At 42.0% G+C, this 17,690-nt stretch overlaps 1 protein-coding gene across 10 annotated transcripts in view; it reads right to left on the reverse strand.

The window, feature by feature from the left end:
* The window catches only part of RAVER2 (ribonucleoprotein, PTB binding 2), a 127,615-nt gene extending 111,265 nt beyond the window's left edge, over window positions 1-16,350 (reverse strand). For 5 of the 10 annotated variants that reach the window (XM_084964808.1, XM_084964807.1, XM_021096539.2 and 2 more), the window contains exon 1: window positions 15,876-16,350. In XM_084964808.1, the coding sequence (XP_084820934.1) occupies window positions 15,876-16,127 (252 nt within the window). In that variant the 5' untranslated portion in view covers window positions 16,128-16,350. Of the gene's footprint in view, window positions 1-15,500; window positions 15,771-15,793 lie in introns of those variants that run through there. The other 5 variants (XM_084964815.1, XM_084964817.1, XM_084964812.1 and 2 more) reach the window with 5 other exon arrangements.
* Window positions 16,351-17,690: the final 1,340 nt, after the last annotated feature.

A 17,690-nucleotide genomic window follows, 5' to 3' on the forward strand; every position in this document is an offset into this window, starting at 1 on the left:
CAAATACTGTATATACCACTTACACACAGAATATAAAAAATAAAGCAAACAAATGAATGTCACAAAAAAAGAAACAGATTCACAGATGTAGAGAAAACCAGTGGTTACCAGTGGGGAGAGGGAGGTGTGGAGGGGCACAACAGAAGTAGGAGATTAAGAGGTACAAATCACTATAAAATAAACTGCTATAAAATAAATAAGATGCAAGGACGTAATATATAACCCAAGGAATATTGTCAATATTTCATAACTTTAAATGGAGTACAATCTATAAAAATACTGAATCACTAGGTTGTGTGCCTGAAACTAACAAAATTGTAAATCACCTGTATTTTAACTGAAAAAAAAAAAAAAGGAAATACATCCCTTCCCTTACGAGTTTGCTAGAATTAGTGACTTGTTTTTAAAGAACAGTGACTGGTAAAAATAGCATCTTTACCGAGTGATGGGGTAGACAGCATCTCAGGCAAAGGATCAAGGCTAGCATCACCAGTGCTAAGTCGTGATGATGTCATGGACCCCCTGAAATGAAGTCATCAGCAGCAGGTTTCACTTCTATGGAACACCTCCCCCAATTCCATAACCCTCATCTCTCAAGAGAAAAACATCATACAAACCCAAATGGAGGGGCATTCTAAAAGATTTCTGACAAAACCGTCAAGGTCATGAAAGACAAGGAAAAGACTGAGAAACTGGTGCAGAAGAGAAACTAAGGAGACTTGATGACTAAATGAAGTGTGGTGCCCTGGACTGGACCCTGGAACAGGAAAAAGGACATAAGTGAAAAAAACAAATAAATCCGGAGTGTGCAGTTAATAATAATGTGCTAATGTTAATTTCTTAGTCTTGACTGATGTACCTTTGGCTATGTAAGATGTAACATTAGGGGAGACGGGTAAAGAGTTTATGTAAACTCCATGCATTATCTTTGTATTTTGGGAGTAAATCTAAAATTATTCCAAAATTGGAGCTCCTGCTGTGGTGTAATGGTATCAGTGGTATCCATGGAGCGCTGGGATGCAGGTTCAATCCCTGCCCTGGCACAGTGGTTTAAAGGATTCAGCATTGCTACAGCTGCAGAGTAGGTCAAAAGTGCGACTCGGATCTGATCCCTGAGAGCAGCATATGACACAGGGCAGCCAATAAAGAAAAAAGAAGTATTCCAAAATAAAAACTTTTATTTAAAAAGAGGACACAGGAGCCAGCTTGAAAAAGCTCCCACTGCGCAAATGTAAAACAATGAAAGGACCAAAGTAAGTAATGATGGTAGTGGAGTATAATCCATTGAATGACATAGTTAACCAAGAGTTTATTTTTGTTATAAAGTAATAAATGGATAAATTGAATATCTGAAAGGCAATACTAGTGTATCTCAAAGATACAGTGGGTTTGGTTCCAGACCACTCCTAAAAGCAAGTATTTAAATAAAGTGAGTCACACACTATTTTTTGGAATAAACACATTCCTAAAAAAGTAATGTTTATACCAAATAAAGCATGCAATAGCATTATGCCTAAAAAATGGGAGCTCCCATCATGGCTCAATGGAAACAAATCTGACTAGCATCCACGAGGATGCAGGTTTGATCCCAGGCCTTACTCAGTGGGTTAAGGATCCAGCAGTGCCGTGAGCTGTGGTGTAGGTCACAAGTATGGCTCGGATCTAGCATTGCTGTGGCTGTGGTGTAGGCTGGCGGCTACAGCTCCAATTCGACCCCTAGCCTGGGAAACTCCAAATGCCCTAGGTGTGGCCCTAAAGATAATAAAGTACATACCTTAATTTAAAAATACTTTATTGCTAAAAAAAAAACTGTTATCATCTGAGCCTTCAGCACATCATACTTTTTTTTTGCAATAGTAACATCAAAGATTACTAATCACAGATCACCAAAATATAGCAAAAATGAACAAGTTTGAAATATTATAAGAATTACCGAAATGTGATACAGAGACATGAAGTGAGAAAATGCTGTTGGAAAAATGAATTTCGCAAATAAATCAAAGCAAAATAAAATGAGGTATGCCTGCAGAATATTGACATGGTCTTAATTAAAGCATCTTCTCTCAAAATCCTTATAAATTACAAAGGGGAAAACTTTAAATGTAGAAGCCTAGCAGATACCTAGCACTTTAATAAAAGTCAATCAGAATGATACCTTTATCAATATGGGACAAATCTAAAACTTGTACTATGCTACAGTCATCAAAACTGTATGGTACTGGCACAAAAACAGAAATGCAGATCAGTGGAACAGGACAGAGAGCCCAGAATTAAACCCATGCCACCTACAATCAACTAATCTATGACAAAGGAGGCAAGAATATACAATGCAGAAAAGTCAGTCCCTTCAATAAGTGGTGCTGGGAAAACTGGACAGCCACATGTATAAGAATGAAATTAGAACACTTCCTAACACCACACACAAAAATAAACTCAACATGGATTAACACCTAAATATAAGACCAGATACTGTAAAACTCTTAGAGGAAAACATAGGCTGAATACTCTCTGACATAAGCCTCAGAAATATCTTCTCAGATCTACCTCCTAGAATAATGGACAATAAATGACAGCAAATGACAGCAATGGCCATAAAAAACAAAAATAAACAAATAGGACTTAAAAGTTTCTGCACAGCAAAGGGAACCCTAAACAAAACGAAAAGACAGCCCACAGAATGGGAGAAAATATTTGTAAATGAAGCAACTCACAAAGGATTCATCTCCAAAATTTATAAACACCTCCTGCAGCTCAATACCAAAAAAACAAGCAAACCCATCAAAAAATGGGCAAAAGATCTAAACAGACAATTCTCCAAAGACATACAGATGGCAAAAAAAACCACATAAAAAGATGTTCAACATCACTCATTATTAGAGAAATGCAAATCAAAACTACAATGAGTTACCACTTTACACCCACCAGAATGGCCGTCATCAAAAAGTCTACAAACAATAATAAATGCTGGAGAGGGTGTGGAGAAAAGGGAACCCTATTACACTGTTGGTGGGAATGTAAATTGGTGCAACCACTATTGAAAACAGTATGGAAATCCCTCAGAAAACTAAAAATAGAATTACCATTTGATCCAGCAATCCTATTCCTGGGCATCTATCCAGAGAAAACCATGACTCAAAAAGATATATGTACGCCAATGTTCATTGCAGCACTAAATATAATAGCCAAGATACGGAAAGAACCTAAATGTCCATCGACAGAGGAGTGGATCAAGATGTGGTACATACACACAATGGAATATTACTAAGCCATTAAAAGGAAAGAAATAATGGCATTTGCAGCAACATGGATAGACCTAGAAATTATCATGCTAAGTGAAGTTTAGTCAGACAGTGAGACACCAACGTCATATTCTATCACTTACACGTGGAATCTAAAAAAAGAATACAACTTCTTTGCAGAACAGATACTGACTCACAGACTTTGAAAAACTTATGGTTTCCAAAGGAGACAGGTTGGGGCTGGAGGATGGTCTGGGGGTTTGGAATGGAAATGCTATAAAACTGGGTTGTGATGATCGCTGTACAGTGATAAATATAATAAAATTCATTTGAGTTAAAAATTTTTTTAGAGAAAAGTAAAACTTACACCACCCTTGATAATCCTGCCAAGCATACATAGCTCGAATCTAATTATGCCAAACTAATCTAATTATATAAAATGTCTAAACTGAAGAACACTGTAAAGTAACTGGCTTGTAATCTTCAAAAGGGGTCAAGGTTATAAAAGACAAGTTATTCTAGGCTGAAGACTAAAGAGACACAATTAAGTGCAATACATGATTCTGAATTGGATTCTTTCACTGTAAAAAATATTAATGCGACAACTCAAAAAACTTAAACGCAATCGAAAGATCAGATGGCAGTATTTTGAGTTTGATGATAATGATGTGCATGTGCTGAAGAAAGTCCATGTCTCTAGGAAATACCCAATAAAGGTCTCAGGTTAGGAGACACTAGTTCAGAACTCACTCTCAAACCATTCAGGGAAAAAAAAAAAAGTTCTTTGCACCGAACTTAAAACTTTTCTGTAGGTTTGCAATTATTTCAAAATGTAAAATTTTCCAGATTCACATATTCTTGTTTATTGCCATCACTTCTACTCTAGACCAGGATGCAAAACATCCACAAGTTATAAAGCCAGAGAGATGGAGACGAATCTGAACCTTAAAGCATGCAGCTGAATTTGATGGTAGCAGAAGATCCAAAGTCCAGGAAATAAAGGCAAGCTGGGAACTAGAAGCAGATAACCACTGTAGTGGGTTGAGGAAAGATATAAAAACTGATTCATTGGGGCAAAAGGGGTAGGGTGGGGTAGGGTGAGGCTGCGGGAAAGGGGATGGCAGGAAAAGAGGCAAAGGATATGCATACGAATATGGGCTCAAACAAGTGGATGAATTCTAATGCTACTTTGGCATTTAGGTGGTAATAAATGTTTAACAGAAAGCTTCAAACAAAGGAAGAAAATGTGTAAGCATAGGGATGAAGGAAATCTAAAGATAATGACAGTAGGAGTTCCCTGGTGGCTCCGTGGGTTAGGATCCAGCTTTGTCACTGCTGCGGCTCAGGTTTCATCCCTGGCCTGGGAACTTCCGCATGCTGTGGGCACAGTCAAAAAAAAAAAATTTAAAAATAAGGATAATGACAGGGTTCCCGTCCTGGCTCAGTGGAAACGAATCCGGCTAGCGTCCATGAGAATGCAGATTCGATCTCTGGCCTCGGTCAGTGGGTTAAGGATCCAGCGCTGCCGTGAACTGTGGTGTAGGTGGCAGATGCAGCTCGGATCCCCCATTGCTGTGGCTGTGGCATAGGCTGGCGGCTACAGTTCTGATTCGACCCCTAGCGTGGGAAACTCCATAGATGCTGCAGGTGCAGCCCTTAAAAGGAAAAAAAAAAAAAAAAAAGGATAATGATATTACATAAGCACAAAATTAAGCACCAAAGACCTAGAAAACAAGTTCAGAGACTCAAAATAAGTTAGAGACTCACAAGGTAGAGACTGACAAATCTAACAACAACAAAAAAGAGCAAAATCTTTCTTAGCAATACTTATTGTGAAAGTGTTGATATATATGTTTCAAAGAGATACATTAGATCAACCTTTGACTTTCAACACATGTTAGGTGGGAAATATTACACTGTAATATCTTGGACTCCAGGGGAAAAAAATTCTGAACATTCACTCTGAACCAGGCACGACATGTTAAGTGTTAGAATTCCTAGGTGATCAGAGAACAATGGGCTCTTACATCCAACTTAAAGTGACACGGGTGACATTTGTAGACAGAAAACTAAGGAGCCTGACTTGGGACATTCTTGTCCAGATGGGGAATCATCCCACCAAGGCATAAACATGGCCCACAGAAGTTTCTGATGAAAACTCTTCTCAAGAAACAGCTTTGGGGAGTTCAGTGGTTAATGTACCCGACTAATATCCATGAGGACTTGAGTTCAATCCCTGGCCTCGCTCAGTGGGTTGAGGATCTGGTGTTGCTGTCAGCTGTGGTGTGGGCCGTCAGCTACAGCTCCAATTCGACCCCTAGCCTGGGAACTTCCATGTATGTGCCTTTCATGGGCCCTAAAAAGACAAACAAACAAAAAGACAGCTTTGTATCTGCTCAAGGGGTCCATACTCAGGTGAAGTCCCAAACACATGATCAAAATTACACTAGCCTGGAAAGGTGCTTCTCAGTTGAGGTCTGAAATCCCCGAGGGTGAGATAAGGGCTAAGCTACAAGAGACCCATTACCCCTTGAAATTACACGCAAATTTCTGTGTGCCTATGAATATCAATACTTTTTTGGAGTGAGGGTTTATAGCTTCCAACTTACTCCTAAACCATTAACTGTTGACTGATTGAATAATTATATGCAAAGCAAGTGAGTTCACTGCCAAAAGAAGCTAACATAGTCTTAACAATGCAAAAGTTGTTCATCTTACAACATACTAATCCTGAAAGCCTGCCATGTGTCAGACACATTAACAGAAGCACAGCATTTTAGAACAAATAGGTGGGTAGCACCCTTCCGTTTCAAACTTCCCTCGGAACAATTCGTCAGGCTCTAGGTTAAACATTGGTGACACAAAGGTAAATATTATACAATCCCTGTCCTTTGAAATATAGTGTGTGTGAAGGGGAATTACAATCATAATACAGGGTGGGATAAGAATATGAACTTTGGAATCAACGAGACATCAGTTTTTCTCCACTTAACCATCAATAAACTGAATGGCTTTGGCCAAATTGCTTGACATTAATTTTCCATCTATTTCCCTACCAATAAAATGAGAATAAAAAATTCTGATCTTCCAGCCTTGAAAAAAGGATTACATGTACTATAAATGAAGCATAATGTACGGTACCCCACAACAGTAGGCATCCAATAAACAAAGATTATTACTGTTATTATAGAAATCCAGAGGAAAGAGAAATCTACTTTGGCTATGGGATTGCAGGAAGATCTCAACTAGACTCACAGACTCAATTTGGGGTGCCACATTTTAAGAGATGCAATGACAAAGTGATAGCGGCGTGCCCTCAGAGAAAAAAATAAGCTGGTGAGGACACTCAGACTCATGTCCTAAAACTAGTGGTCTAAAGGAAGTGAAGTTACAAGTTTAAGAAGAGAATACCGTAAATTCTCTATATTGCTAGAGAGGAGAAGTTGGATCAAGAAATCAAAAATCCGGACTTCCCGTCGTGGCGCAGTGGTTAACGAATCCGACTAGGAACCATGAGGTTGCGGGTTCAGTCCCTGCCCTTGCTCAGTGGGTTAACGATCCAGCGTTGCCATGAGCTGTGGTGTAGGTTGCAGACGCGGCTCAGACCCCGCGTTGCTGTGGCTCTGGCGTAGGCTGGCAGTTACAGCTCCGATTCGACCCCTAGCCTGGGAACCTCCATATGCTGCGGGAGCGGCCCAAGGAATGGCAAAAAGACAAAAAAAAAAAAAAAAAAAAAAAAAGAAATCAAAAATCCAGGGAAATAAATTGTATATCTTTAATATAAATAAGACATTTTGTAACAAAAGCTCTCTGAGGATAAAGGAGGATACCTTACAAAGAAGTGATTTCTTTGAAACTAAAGATGTTAAAAATGTGCTAGAAACCGTATGTTTAGGACTCTGCAAATTGGATTTGTGTATTGGATACAATGTCTTTATCCAATACACAAATACACAAAGGGTTGGATAAAATGTCTTCTCCCATTCTTTCCAATACTAAGACTTTATTTTTTAATTAAAATTCTGTGTTATTTAGGATACTACTGGTTGGTAATAACATAAGACCCAACTTGAAATAAATGAAAAATGAAGGGAATTTAGTGTCTTGGATAACTAAGAAATACAGAGGTAGGTCAAGTTTCAGATATAGTTTGATCAAGGCTCTAGCTCAACTTCTCTACTTTTTTGTCTCTTTTCTTCTTTCCTTTCCTTCCGGATCCTCCTTTGGATGTCTGCTCTGTCCTCAGAATCAGAGAAATATGTCTTTACATTTATATCCTCTAGGAAGAAAGAGTTACCTTAACAACCAAAAGTCGTAAGCTTCTTTATTATCACTATGGCCAAGGACTACCATGTGCTGACTGGCTTAGGTCCAGCTTGCTGCCCATCTTTAACTGATTCCAATGGCAAAAGGGAAGAACTCTGTTCGTTTATATCACTTCTACAGATGGGGACCCAGATCAAAACCATTCAAACCATAGAGTTGCTAAATAATGGAGGGGCAGGTACCCAAAGGAAAATCTGGGTGCTATTAGGAAAGACAAGAGGAAGAACAAAAACTAAATAGGCAACAGCATCAGGGCCTCAGCAAGAAACAGATGGCACACTAAAAACTAAGTAATTGGAGAGAAGTTTTTAAAGAGACCATCTACAAAGGCTTAAAGAAAGCCCATAGGTAGCAACAGTCCCCTACAATCGCTAAGCCTAATTATGCCAGGGGAACCATTAAACAACCCAGACATCGTCATTGCATGGAGGGATCCACTGGAAAGAAACTGTGACCTTTGAAGGAGGAAACAGCCGAGCCACAGTAAGGACCTGGGTGAATAAATGCTCCAATTTCTCTCTCCTCTGCCCTTTGACCTCCCACTAGTGGCTCTGGCCAAACACAATCAGAAACCAGAGAATGGGGGAGCCTTGTTAGTGCAAGCCACAGTGCAGTCAGCCTCCAAGGACACACAACCGATGAGAAGAACAGAGGCAGGTCTAGAGGGACAAACAGAAGACAATCAGGTTCAATAACCGAGGACGATCCTCTGCAGATAATCATGAGCCAAAATAAATAAAGACGGACAAGTGTTCCAGGTGGTCTGAGCTTCCCACGTCTCACTTACTATCCCTCAGTACACACCATCCCCTTGGAGTGAGGCAACTGCCTCTTAGGCAAACAAAATAAAAACTGAGCCAGGTGTCTAGTCAGCGATTATACATCTTTAAATTTATGATGACTTTGTTGTCGTTATTTATGTTTTAACATTCTTTCATTTGTCTGTTTCAGCTGGGCAAACAAGAGCTAAGCATAACGCTTTCTGCCCATAGATAAGACAGGAAAACCCGTGAAACCTCTAAAGGTCACTGGTTTTAAGATAAGGAAGATAAATACAAAGAGAAGAATCGAGAGACAAAACTCAAGGGGTTAGTGTTAGGGACCCCTTTTGCGGCAACAGCCTTACTTCGGAGTTGATCTCATTGAATGCTTCCCTAATCTCTTACATCTTGTTTATTTAAAGAGCAATTCCCTTAAATAGAGCTCCTTCTTGGGCGTGGGACGGTAAGACACAGGTACACCCATCAATGATTTGAAGCTGGGAGTCTCTGCTCCTACACAAAGCTAATCAGATGTTATTGCACATGTAGAGTAATTGTTTTTGGCCACGCCCATGCCATGCAGAAGTTCCTGGGCCAGGGATCCTACCCACATCACAGCAGTGGCAACGTCAGATCCTTAACCTCCTGTGTCACCAAGGAACTCCTGGATGAACCTTATATTTTAGAAGTAGCATAGCTTAAATCAATGTTAAGATGCTAATCGGCAAAACAAATGACCATCTACCATATACTTTCTCTGGGAAAACACCGTTGCAAGTCCAAAAACACGTTGTAAGAAAAACCCCTTAATTAATTAGGAAATAGTCTATAAATCATCTGAGACTTCTTTGGGTGGGTTTTTAACACTCAGTGTTGTGACACTAACCATAAAGCACTCCTCTTCTCAAACGTGTTTTCAGAGCAAAAACAAGCATTGCTGAAACACTTGTCAAGAATTTCTGCCAAGACTAGAAATTTACTGAGCCAGGGGTGTCCCAGAAATGTGGAAGTATATTACATTCCTTTAGCAGCTGTCAGTGTCCCTGTTATATTGGGAATAGGATAATAAAGTACAGAGAAAAGAGGCAGAACCCGTAATTCAATTCTGATTAGCTGCAGTAAAAACACATGAGAGATAACTTTTTGGTAGTAAAAACTACACTGAGAAAAGTAACTCTTGGAAGTAAGCAAAATAACACTCTCAATGAGAAAAGAGTTATTTCATGATGCAAGCACATCCCAGTACTGTCAGGAAAAAGTGGTGAATAATAGCCCCAGTTTAAAACGAGTAATTACTTGATATATTTTTAGAGAAAACAAATACATATTTTTCAATCCCAGTTAAAGACCACCAAGCATGTGAGAAAATTCGATTAATTTTTGACTGACATAAAAGAAAAATGGAAATAAATAGCTTTTAAAAAGAAAATCAACCATAGTTTCCTGCATTTGGTCATGTGTTATTCTAAAAAGTGCCTAGTTGATAACACTATGCTTTCAAATGGGCCTCTATGAATTAACCACCAAGCTTCTTAATTAACTACCATTACAGAGTACTTTGAAATGAAAGTTACTAACACCCAAAGTGAGACAATAGACTGTTTCTTCTATTTACTGGTCCTGGCTGTTAGCCCTAAGCACTTCACATTTCCTTTTAAATACTTAAAATCTCTTTCAGATTTTAAAATAAACGTAACAAAAGCAAACTACACGCACATACATATAATATGTAAGAAAAAAACTGAGTGAACTCAAATGATATAGGAAGTGAATGTCACACTTTCTCCATTTTGAAACCCCAGTAACAATGCTACTGAAACAAAATCAGGGTGACCATAAAAGACAAACAATGTATAGAAATACAATAAGAAACACCTATTAGGGCATTACCTTATCAAAATGCTAAATTCAGAGCTGAAAAGACTATTTACACATGTAGACACACATATACACAATGGCAATTCTGAAAAAGAACCAGTCAGTGTTCACGGCATCATTATTGTTCACTATAAATAATTATAATAATTATTTTAAATACTGTAATTACATTCCCAAACACTAACATTCAAAGGCATAACTAGAAATACCAAATCATAGTGGCACGGAGTACTCAGATCTAGGCAGCTCTAAAAAATCAGAGTAGAATCCAATGCACAACTAAGAAGAAATGAGACTGGAAATGCAGGCAGAGGTCAAGTCACTGAAAGCCTGGTCTCAAATTTCTGTCCTATTATGTTATGCTTCTCAGAGTGAGGTCTGAGTGCTCCCCGGTAACAGAGGAGTGTGGTAAATCACAGGATAAATGTGATGCAGCTTCCGTAAGTGTCAGGTTTATCATAAAAATTTGGAGGGAGGTTAAGCAAGTTTAAGCCACTGGTTTTCTATTAAATCCAATTTCCCTAGGACATAAAATTAATATGAATTTTTCAGACAAAACATGAAGCTTCAAAGAGATTTCACTCTTGCAATAGGCTAATTCAGGTTCATTCTTCCTTAACAATTTGAGGAAAAGAGACAAAGGAGGGGGGATTTGAGGAAAAGTCTGAGAAGCACTGCTAGAACTATAGAGCCAAAGATTTCTTGTTGGTTTGTTTTGTCTTGTCTGGAACAGAAGGGCGACATGATCAGATGTGTGCTTTGGGATGCTCTCCCAGGGAAGCAGTAAACAGGATAGGCTAAAACATAAGAGGCAGCAAATAAAGCCAAGGACAGGTGACAAAGAGAAAGGTTGTAATAATCTGTGCAAGAGTTGAAAGGGGCAGTTCCCATCGTGGCTCAGTGGTTAATGGATCCAGCTAGGAATCATGAGGTTTCAGGTTCGATCCCTGGCCTCCAGTTGATCTGGCGTTGCCCTCCAGGATCCACGTTGCCCTGAGCTGTGCTGTAGGTTGCAGACGAGGCTCGGATCTGGTGTTGCTGTGGCTCTGGAGCAGGCCGGCAGCAACAGCTCCGATCAGACCCCAGCCTAGGAACCACCATAAGCCACGGGTGCAGCGCTAAAAGGGCAAAAGACAAAAAAAAAAAAAAAAAAAAAGAGTTGAAAGGGATATGAACCAGAGTTAAAGCTATGAGAACACAGGGCTGGGAGGATTCAGGAAAGCATAGGAAGCCCACCAGACAGCACATGACTGACTACACAGCAATGAGAACTTACTATTGTAGAGACGTTCATTTTTTCAGAGCTAGGATTTCTACTACTCTAAGGTATTTGATTATTTGTATCTTTAAAAGATCCCACTCCAAAAAAACAAACAAACAAACAAAAAAACCCAGGGAGTTCCCTGGTGGTCTAGTGGTTAGGATTTGGCACTTTTGCTGCTTCCCAGGTTCAGTCTCTGGTCTGGGAACTGAGATTCCACATCAAGCACTGCACACTGTCCCCAACCGACCTCCAAAAAAAATTTTTAAAAAAACTCCCACTTAAAAATGATATTTTCAGGAGTTCCCGTCATGGCTCAGTGGTTAACGAATCTGACTAGAAACCATGAGGTTTCGGGTTTGATCCCTGGCCTTGCTCAGTGGGTTAAGGATCCAGAGTTGCCGTGAGCTGTGCTGTAGGTCGCAGACTCGGCTTGGATCCTGTGTTGCTGTGGCTCTGGCGTAGGCCGGTGGCTACGGCTCCGATCAGACCCCTAGCCTGGGAACCTCCATATGCCACGGGAGCGGCCCAAGAAAATGGCAAAAGACAAAAAAAAAAAGATACTTTCATAGGAGTTCCTGTCGTGGCTCAATGGTTAGTGAATCCAACTAGGAACCAGGAGGTTGCAGGTTCGATATCTGGCCTTGCTCAGTGGATTAAGGATCCGGCGTTGCTGTGAGCTGTGGTGTAGCTTGCAGACGTGGCTTAGATCCCACGTTGCTGTGGCTCTGGCGTAGGCCAGTGGCTACAGCTCCAATCAGACCACTAGCCTGGGAACCTCCATATGCCACGGTATCGACCCTAGAAATGGCAAAAAGACACACACACACAAAAATGATACTTTCAGTGTGCCTTCTAATCATAGCAAGTATAAAGTTGTGGGATGCTCTTGTTAAATCTGCTATACCAACAATTAAATAAAATATGAGTAAGACTTAGGAAAACTATGGTTAATGAAGAAAATACAGATGTTTTCAAAATGTTAAGAAAAAATTGGAGTTCCCATCGTGGCGCAGTGGTTAACGAATCCAACTAGGAACCATGAGGTTGCGGGTTCGATCCCTGCCCTTGCTCAGTGGGTCGACGATCCGGCGTTGCGGTGAGCTGTGGTGTAGGTTGCAGACGCGGCTCGGATCCTGCGTTGCTGTGGCTCTGGCGTAGGCCGGTGGCTACAGCTCCGATCAGACCCCTAGCCTGGGAACCTCCATATGCCGCGGGAGCGGCCCAAGAAATAGCAACAACAACAACAGCAACAAAAGACAAAAAAAAAAAAAAAAAGAAAAAAAGAAAAAATTATTGGGCTCCTATTGATCAATTACTCACATAGCTTTTCTAGAAATATAACTATGCAGTTTGAGAATGAGAGTTAGGAATGATTTTGATCCATAATGTGATATTCCAGAATAAATGAATGAATACATGTAGCCTCTTCTAGAAAAGAAGAGAATTTGGGTATTTAAAATATCTGATATTGGATTGTTATGATCATTATACAACTACAGATGTGATAAATTCATTCAAGTAATAAAAAACTAAAAAAATAAATGATTACTTAGAAACTGAACAAAAAGTAGTAACCTTTTATTTATACCATGTGAGTCATCTAATAAGGAGTAAATATGTAGTTTATCCAAGTGGTGCTGACTAAAAGAAACAAAATAAAATTAAAGTTAATCCTTCACTAGGAAGATGACAGTATAATGCAGTCACTAGCAAAAAACAGATTTAGAATTGCTGAGGGAAATAAAAGACACAATACAAAAAAAAAAAAAACTACCTTGCAGAACATATTCATGAAAATATTACAACTTGAGAAGATCAAGTAAATGCTAATTTTATTGGAAAATAGCAATTCTCAAGTTAAATAATCCAAAGAAAAGACTGTCTTTTAAGTGCTTTGGACATTAGCATACTTTGGCCTATTCTATTTATTTATGCAACATAGACCACTGATAGTTATAGTAGGACTGTGATCAGAAAATTTAGGAAAGGTCTAAGTATTAGAGACAATAGGAAAAAAAAAAAAAACCTACACTACTCAAAAGTTATTTGTGATCAAACATTGATTTGTTTAGATTTTAAAGCTACATTATCAGAAATATTTAAAATAATTTATGGTATGGAGTTGTGGCCCTGCGGGCTACGAATCCAGTTAATATCTATGAGGATGTGGGTTCAATCCCTGGCTTCACTCAGTGGGTAAGGATCCAGAGTTGCTGTGAGCTGTGGTGCAGGTCACAGACGCAGCTCAGATCAGGTGTGGCTGCAGCTCTGACTGGACTCCTAGCCTGGGAACTTCCATATGCCACAGGTGGAGTCCTAAAAAGAAAAGAAAAAAAAAAATTATTGTGTAAATCATCATAGAAAAAAATAAAGGCTAAGACAAGTCTGGAAACTAGTTTCTAGATCCTAACTTTATTTATTTATTATTTTTTGCTTATAGATGAAACTCTTCAGCTCTCAAAAACATGGCATGAGAATTTAACGTCACAGAAAAATTTAAGATACTTGACAGTAAAAGACAATCATCTAGACATACAGATCTTATTTCAATTGCATTTGATAGTTTATGCTTGCTACCTTACAGAAAATCCTAAAATTTAGGCTAAACATAAATTCAGAATAGAGAAAGAATGTCTTAAACATACAAGTCAGTAATTCTCAAAAAATCTCCCTCCACCACTGACAAAAGGTAATTAAAACTGTTCCTTTTATTAGACTTTGATATATTTTTTCAAGTCTCTTGAGAAGGGAGAAGAGAAATACCAACAGCAAAGCAAGCAGAGATAGAACTGTCTAAAATTCTTGGCCCAAATATTTTTAGAATTAATGCAAAGAAATGTGATAACAAATAGAGCTGACATTCTACAAAGGAAAATCAAGACACTTCTCCATCTCTCTTTTAGACTACACACAGAGCTGCTATTTCTTCAATTAAAAAACAAAAAACAAAACAAAACCCTGCCATCTGCCTTATCCAAGCCTCCCTCTCTCTGAGCTCACTTGATGAGCTTATTATTTGTGTGGGTACCGGAAGGTTGCTTCTATGAAATCAGCCCATTGCAGGTGTCCTTCTAGGTATCACCATGAAACATTACACGCCTCATGGGAAGTGGACCATGATGGAAAGAGTTGAAAGAGGTTTGAGATGTATAAATACTGACAGAGACATTTTTACATTGCTTTTAGAAGAAAAACGGCCCCTCATGCATATGGGTTATAAGGTTACATGCTCACATTGTGAGTGACTATGTAAGGTTTAATTATATGGTAATGAGGCACGGGTCTCATTTTGTGGATTTTATGGAAGACCTGCAATTATCAAGAGGCAGCCCTCCTGTAATTCCATGTATCCTGCTACAGGAGGAAATTCACGAATTTCCCCAAATCTGCAACCATTAGGAAAGACCACCCTCCGCATCTCCGCAAAATATACAAATTCCAGTTCTATGTGGAAAATACGTGAGCATCTAAACAATTAAGAAACCCTGTTTTAAAAAAATGTATGTATACATGCGCACAGAAAAAGATAATATCCCACATTAACAATGGTTATCTTTAAGTATCAGACATGCAGGTGATTTCTATTTCCCTCCTTTGCCCTTTGTATTTTCCAGCTTTCCTACAAAGAAGCATCTAACTTGGGCAACTGAGAAAAAAAAAGTCAAATAGCTGCAGAGCTTTTCATCTTAAAGCAACAGTTAATCTGGATCAAAGGCACAGAGTGGCCTATCTTTCAGCCTCCCTGGAGTCACTGAGTAACAAATACTCCAGTACTTGGCAAGGCAGACACCTCTGCAAGGCTCCCCAAAGCGCAGTGATAACCTCTCCATTCCAGGGCCTTAGCAAACTGAGGGGACAGAGTTGCCTCAGACAAACTCGGTCAAGTGCTCCTGCAACAGCAAAACTCACTACCAGCTGCCCCGTGACCCCGCCCCCCACGGCACACCCGAGTTCCAACGACCCCGGCGGGACCCTGCGCCCATCTCCAGGTGTTCCCGAACCTGCCCCGCAAAGCTGAGCCCCGCAGCTCACCTCCACTCTCCTTCACCTACTTCCTCCCCGACTCCTCCTCGGGCCCCTTCCCCCCATACACGCCCCTGGACTAGAGGAGAAGGAAGGAGCCGGCCGGACTTAGAGACAGCGCCGCGATTCCCGTGACCTTGGAGAAGCCACTTCGCCTTTTCAAGCCTGTTTCCTAAGGTGCCACCCTCGCGGGGTGACGGCGGGCGCAGAAACCCAGGGGCTCTGCAAACCCGACCGACCATTCTCCTAACTCTGTACGACCCCCGCCTCCCCAGGACCGCTCCCAAGCGCCGGGCACCAACCTGGACACCTCGGGGGCCGCTTCTCTCCGAAGCTCCTGCCCCGTAGCCCCAGGACGCTGCGCCTCGCAGCCCCTTCCCGTACCTGGCAGTTGCTGTCCTGGGGCAGGTTTTTCACCAGGATTTTCCTGCGGTTGCTCAGCTCCCGGCGCATCCGCTGCAGCCGCGCCGCGACCTCCTCCGGCTGCAGCGGGGCGGGCGCGGGGCCCCGGACGTCGTCGCGCGCCTCGGCGGACGGGCCGGGCCCGGGCCGCCCAGACCCCGGCTGGGGCCCCGCCGCGCCGCCCAGGCCGGCGCCCCCCTCGCCGCCGCCGCCGCCGCCTCCCGCCGCCGCCATCTTCCCGGGTGCCCCGCGGCTGCGGGCTCCTCGGAGGCTCGAGGGGAAGGGAGAGAGCGAGCGGGAGGAGGCCCGGGCGGGGGCGAGGCGGGCCGAGGGCGCAGAGCGGCCCCAGCAGTGGGGAGGGAGGGAGAAGGAGGCGGCGCCGGAGCCAGCAGCCGGCGGGCGGGAAGAGGAAACCTGAGCGCCGAGGAGGAGCCCAGAACCACCTCGCGGGAACCTCCCCCCGGGCCCCCGGCCCCCGCGCACCGGCGCGTCCTCCTCTCCCGCCCGCAGGGGCCGCGGCGCCGCCACCCGGACACCTGTGCCCGCGCGGGCGGGCGAGCTCCCTTCCCTGCAAGGCCCTAGTGAACGCGCAGGTTTGGGCTCTGGGGTTGCAGCCCTTTGGCACGGGCTTCCCCCCACCCCCGGGGCAGGGGGTGAGCTGGACGCCAGCCCCAGCGGTGCCACATGATACCGCAGCTGTCCCTGGGCTCCCCTCAAAACTCCCGCGCTGGGATGGCTCCGAGGCTGCAGACTCGAATTCAGACCCCCCCCCAAACCCAGGGAGGCGCACTGCTGGCTCCGGACTGTGCTCAAGATGGGCACGTCTGGCAAAGAAGTTTCAGTTTGCAATAAAAAATAAAATCTGAGGTTTTATGGGGGCAGTTCAAAGAGAGTTGTTTCAGAGGCAGTTTTATATGATTGGGGAAACCTGGTCGCAAAGTATTTTCCTAGCTGTGTCTACAAGAAAGTCTGTGCCCTTGACCTGCCCAATTTCTTAAAATGTAAACCTGGATGGTTGCATGTGCTACATAAAAAGCGATGCTGAAACAAAGGCTGAAATGGCAGAGGAGCTGCAGCAGAGGGCTGGAGAAAACGCTACTTGGAACATTATTTTAATTGAAGTTTAGAGGGAGAGTTGCATTGTGGAACTAAGTAAAAGTGATGTCATCAGATCAAACAACTGGGGAGCCTTTGTTGACAGGCATCAGCCCAAAAGACTAACAGCAAAGAGAAACGTGCATCTGAAGCATGTAGCATGCAAATCCTCTCCCCCACCCCACCCCGACAAAAGCCTGTTTACAGTTACTTCCTTGGGGGAAATATTTTCAGTAAATGTAACCAAAAAGTAAAAACAGAAAAAATACTATGTATTCAGTACTTATCTTGTGCCCCCACGGACTTCTAAGTACTTTACATATGTTTTATCTACTCTTTTTTAGTTTTTTATTTTTCTTTTTTTGTTTGTTTGTTTTTTTAGGGCCTCATGGGGGAGTGCAGGGGCATCTGGAGGTTCCCAGGCTAGGGGTGGAATTGGAGCTGTAGCTGCCGGCCTACGCCACAGCCACAGCAACAGTGGATCTGAGCTGCGTCTGTGACCTATACCACAGCTCAGGGCAGCATCAGATCCTTATCTCATTGACCGGGGCCAGGGATCAAACCTGCGTCCTCATGGATACTAGTTCCTTAACCACTGAGCCATGAGAGGAACTCCTGTTTAAACTACTCTTTACAACAATTCAATTGGGTAGGTTTTATTTTCCTCACTTTACACATGAAGACATAAAGGCAGGTTGCTTA

Source organism: Sus scrofa, chromosome 6 (assembly GCF_054392235.1).
Source record: "Sus scrofa isolate SSC_HxYL_T2T_F1_AM1 chromosome 6, Sscrofa_HxYL_maternal_Yorkshire_Landrace_v2.0, whole genome shotgun sequence".
Taxonomy (NCBI): Eukaryota; Metazoa; Chordata; class Mammalia; order Artiodactyla; family Suidae; genus Sus; species Sus scrofa.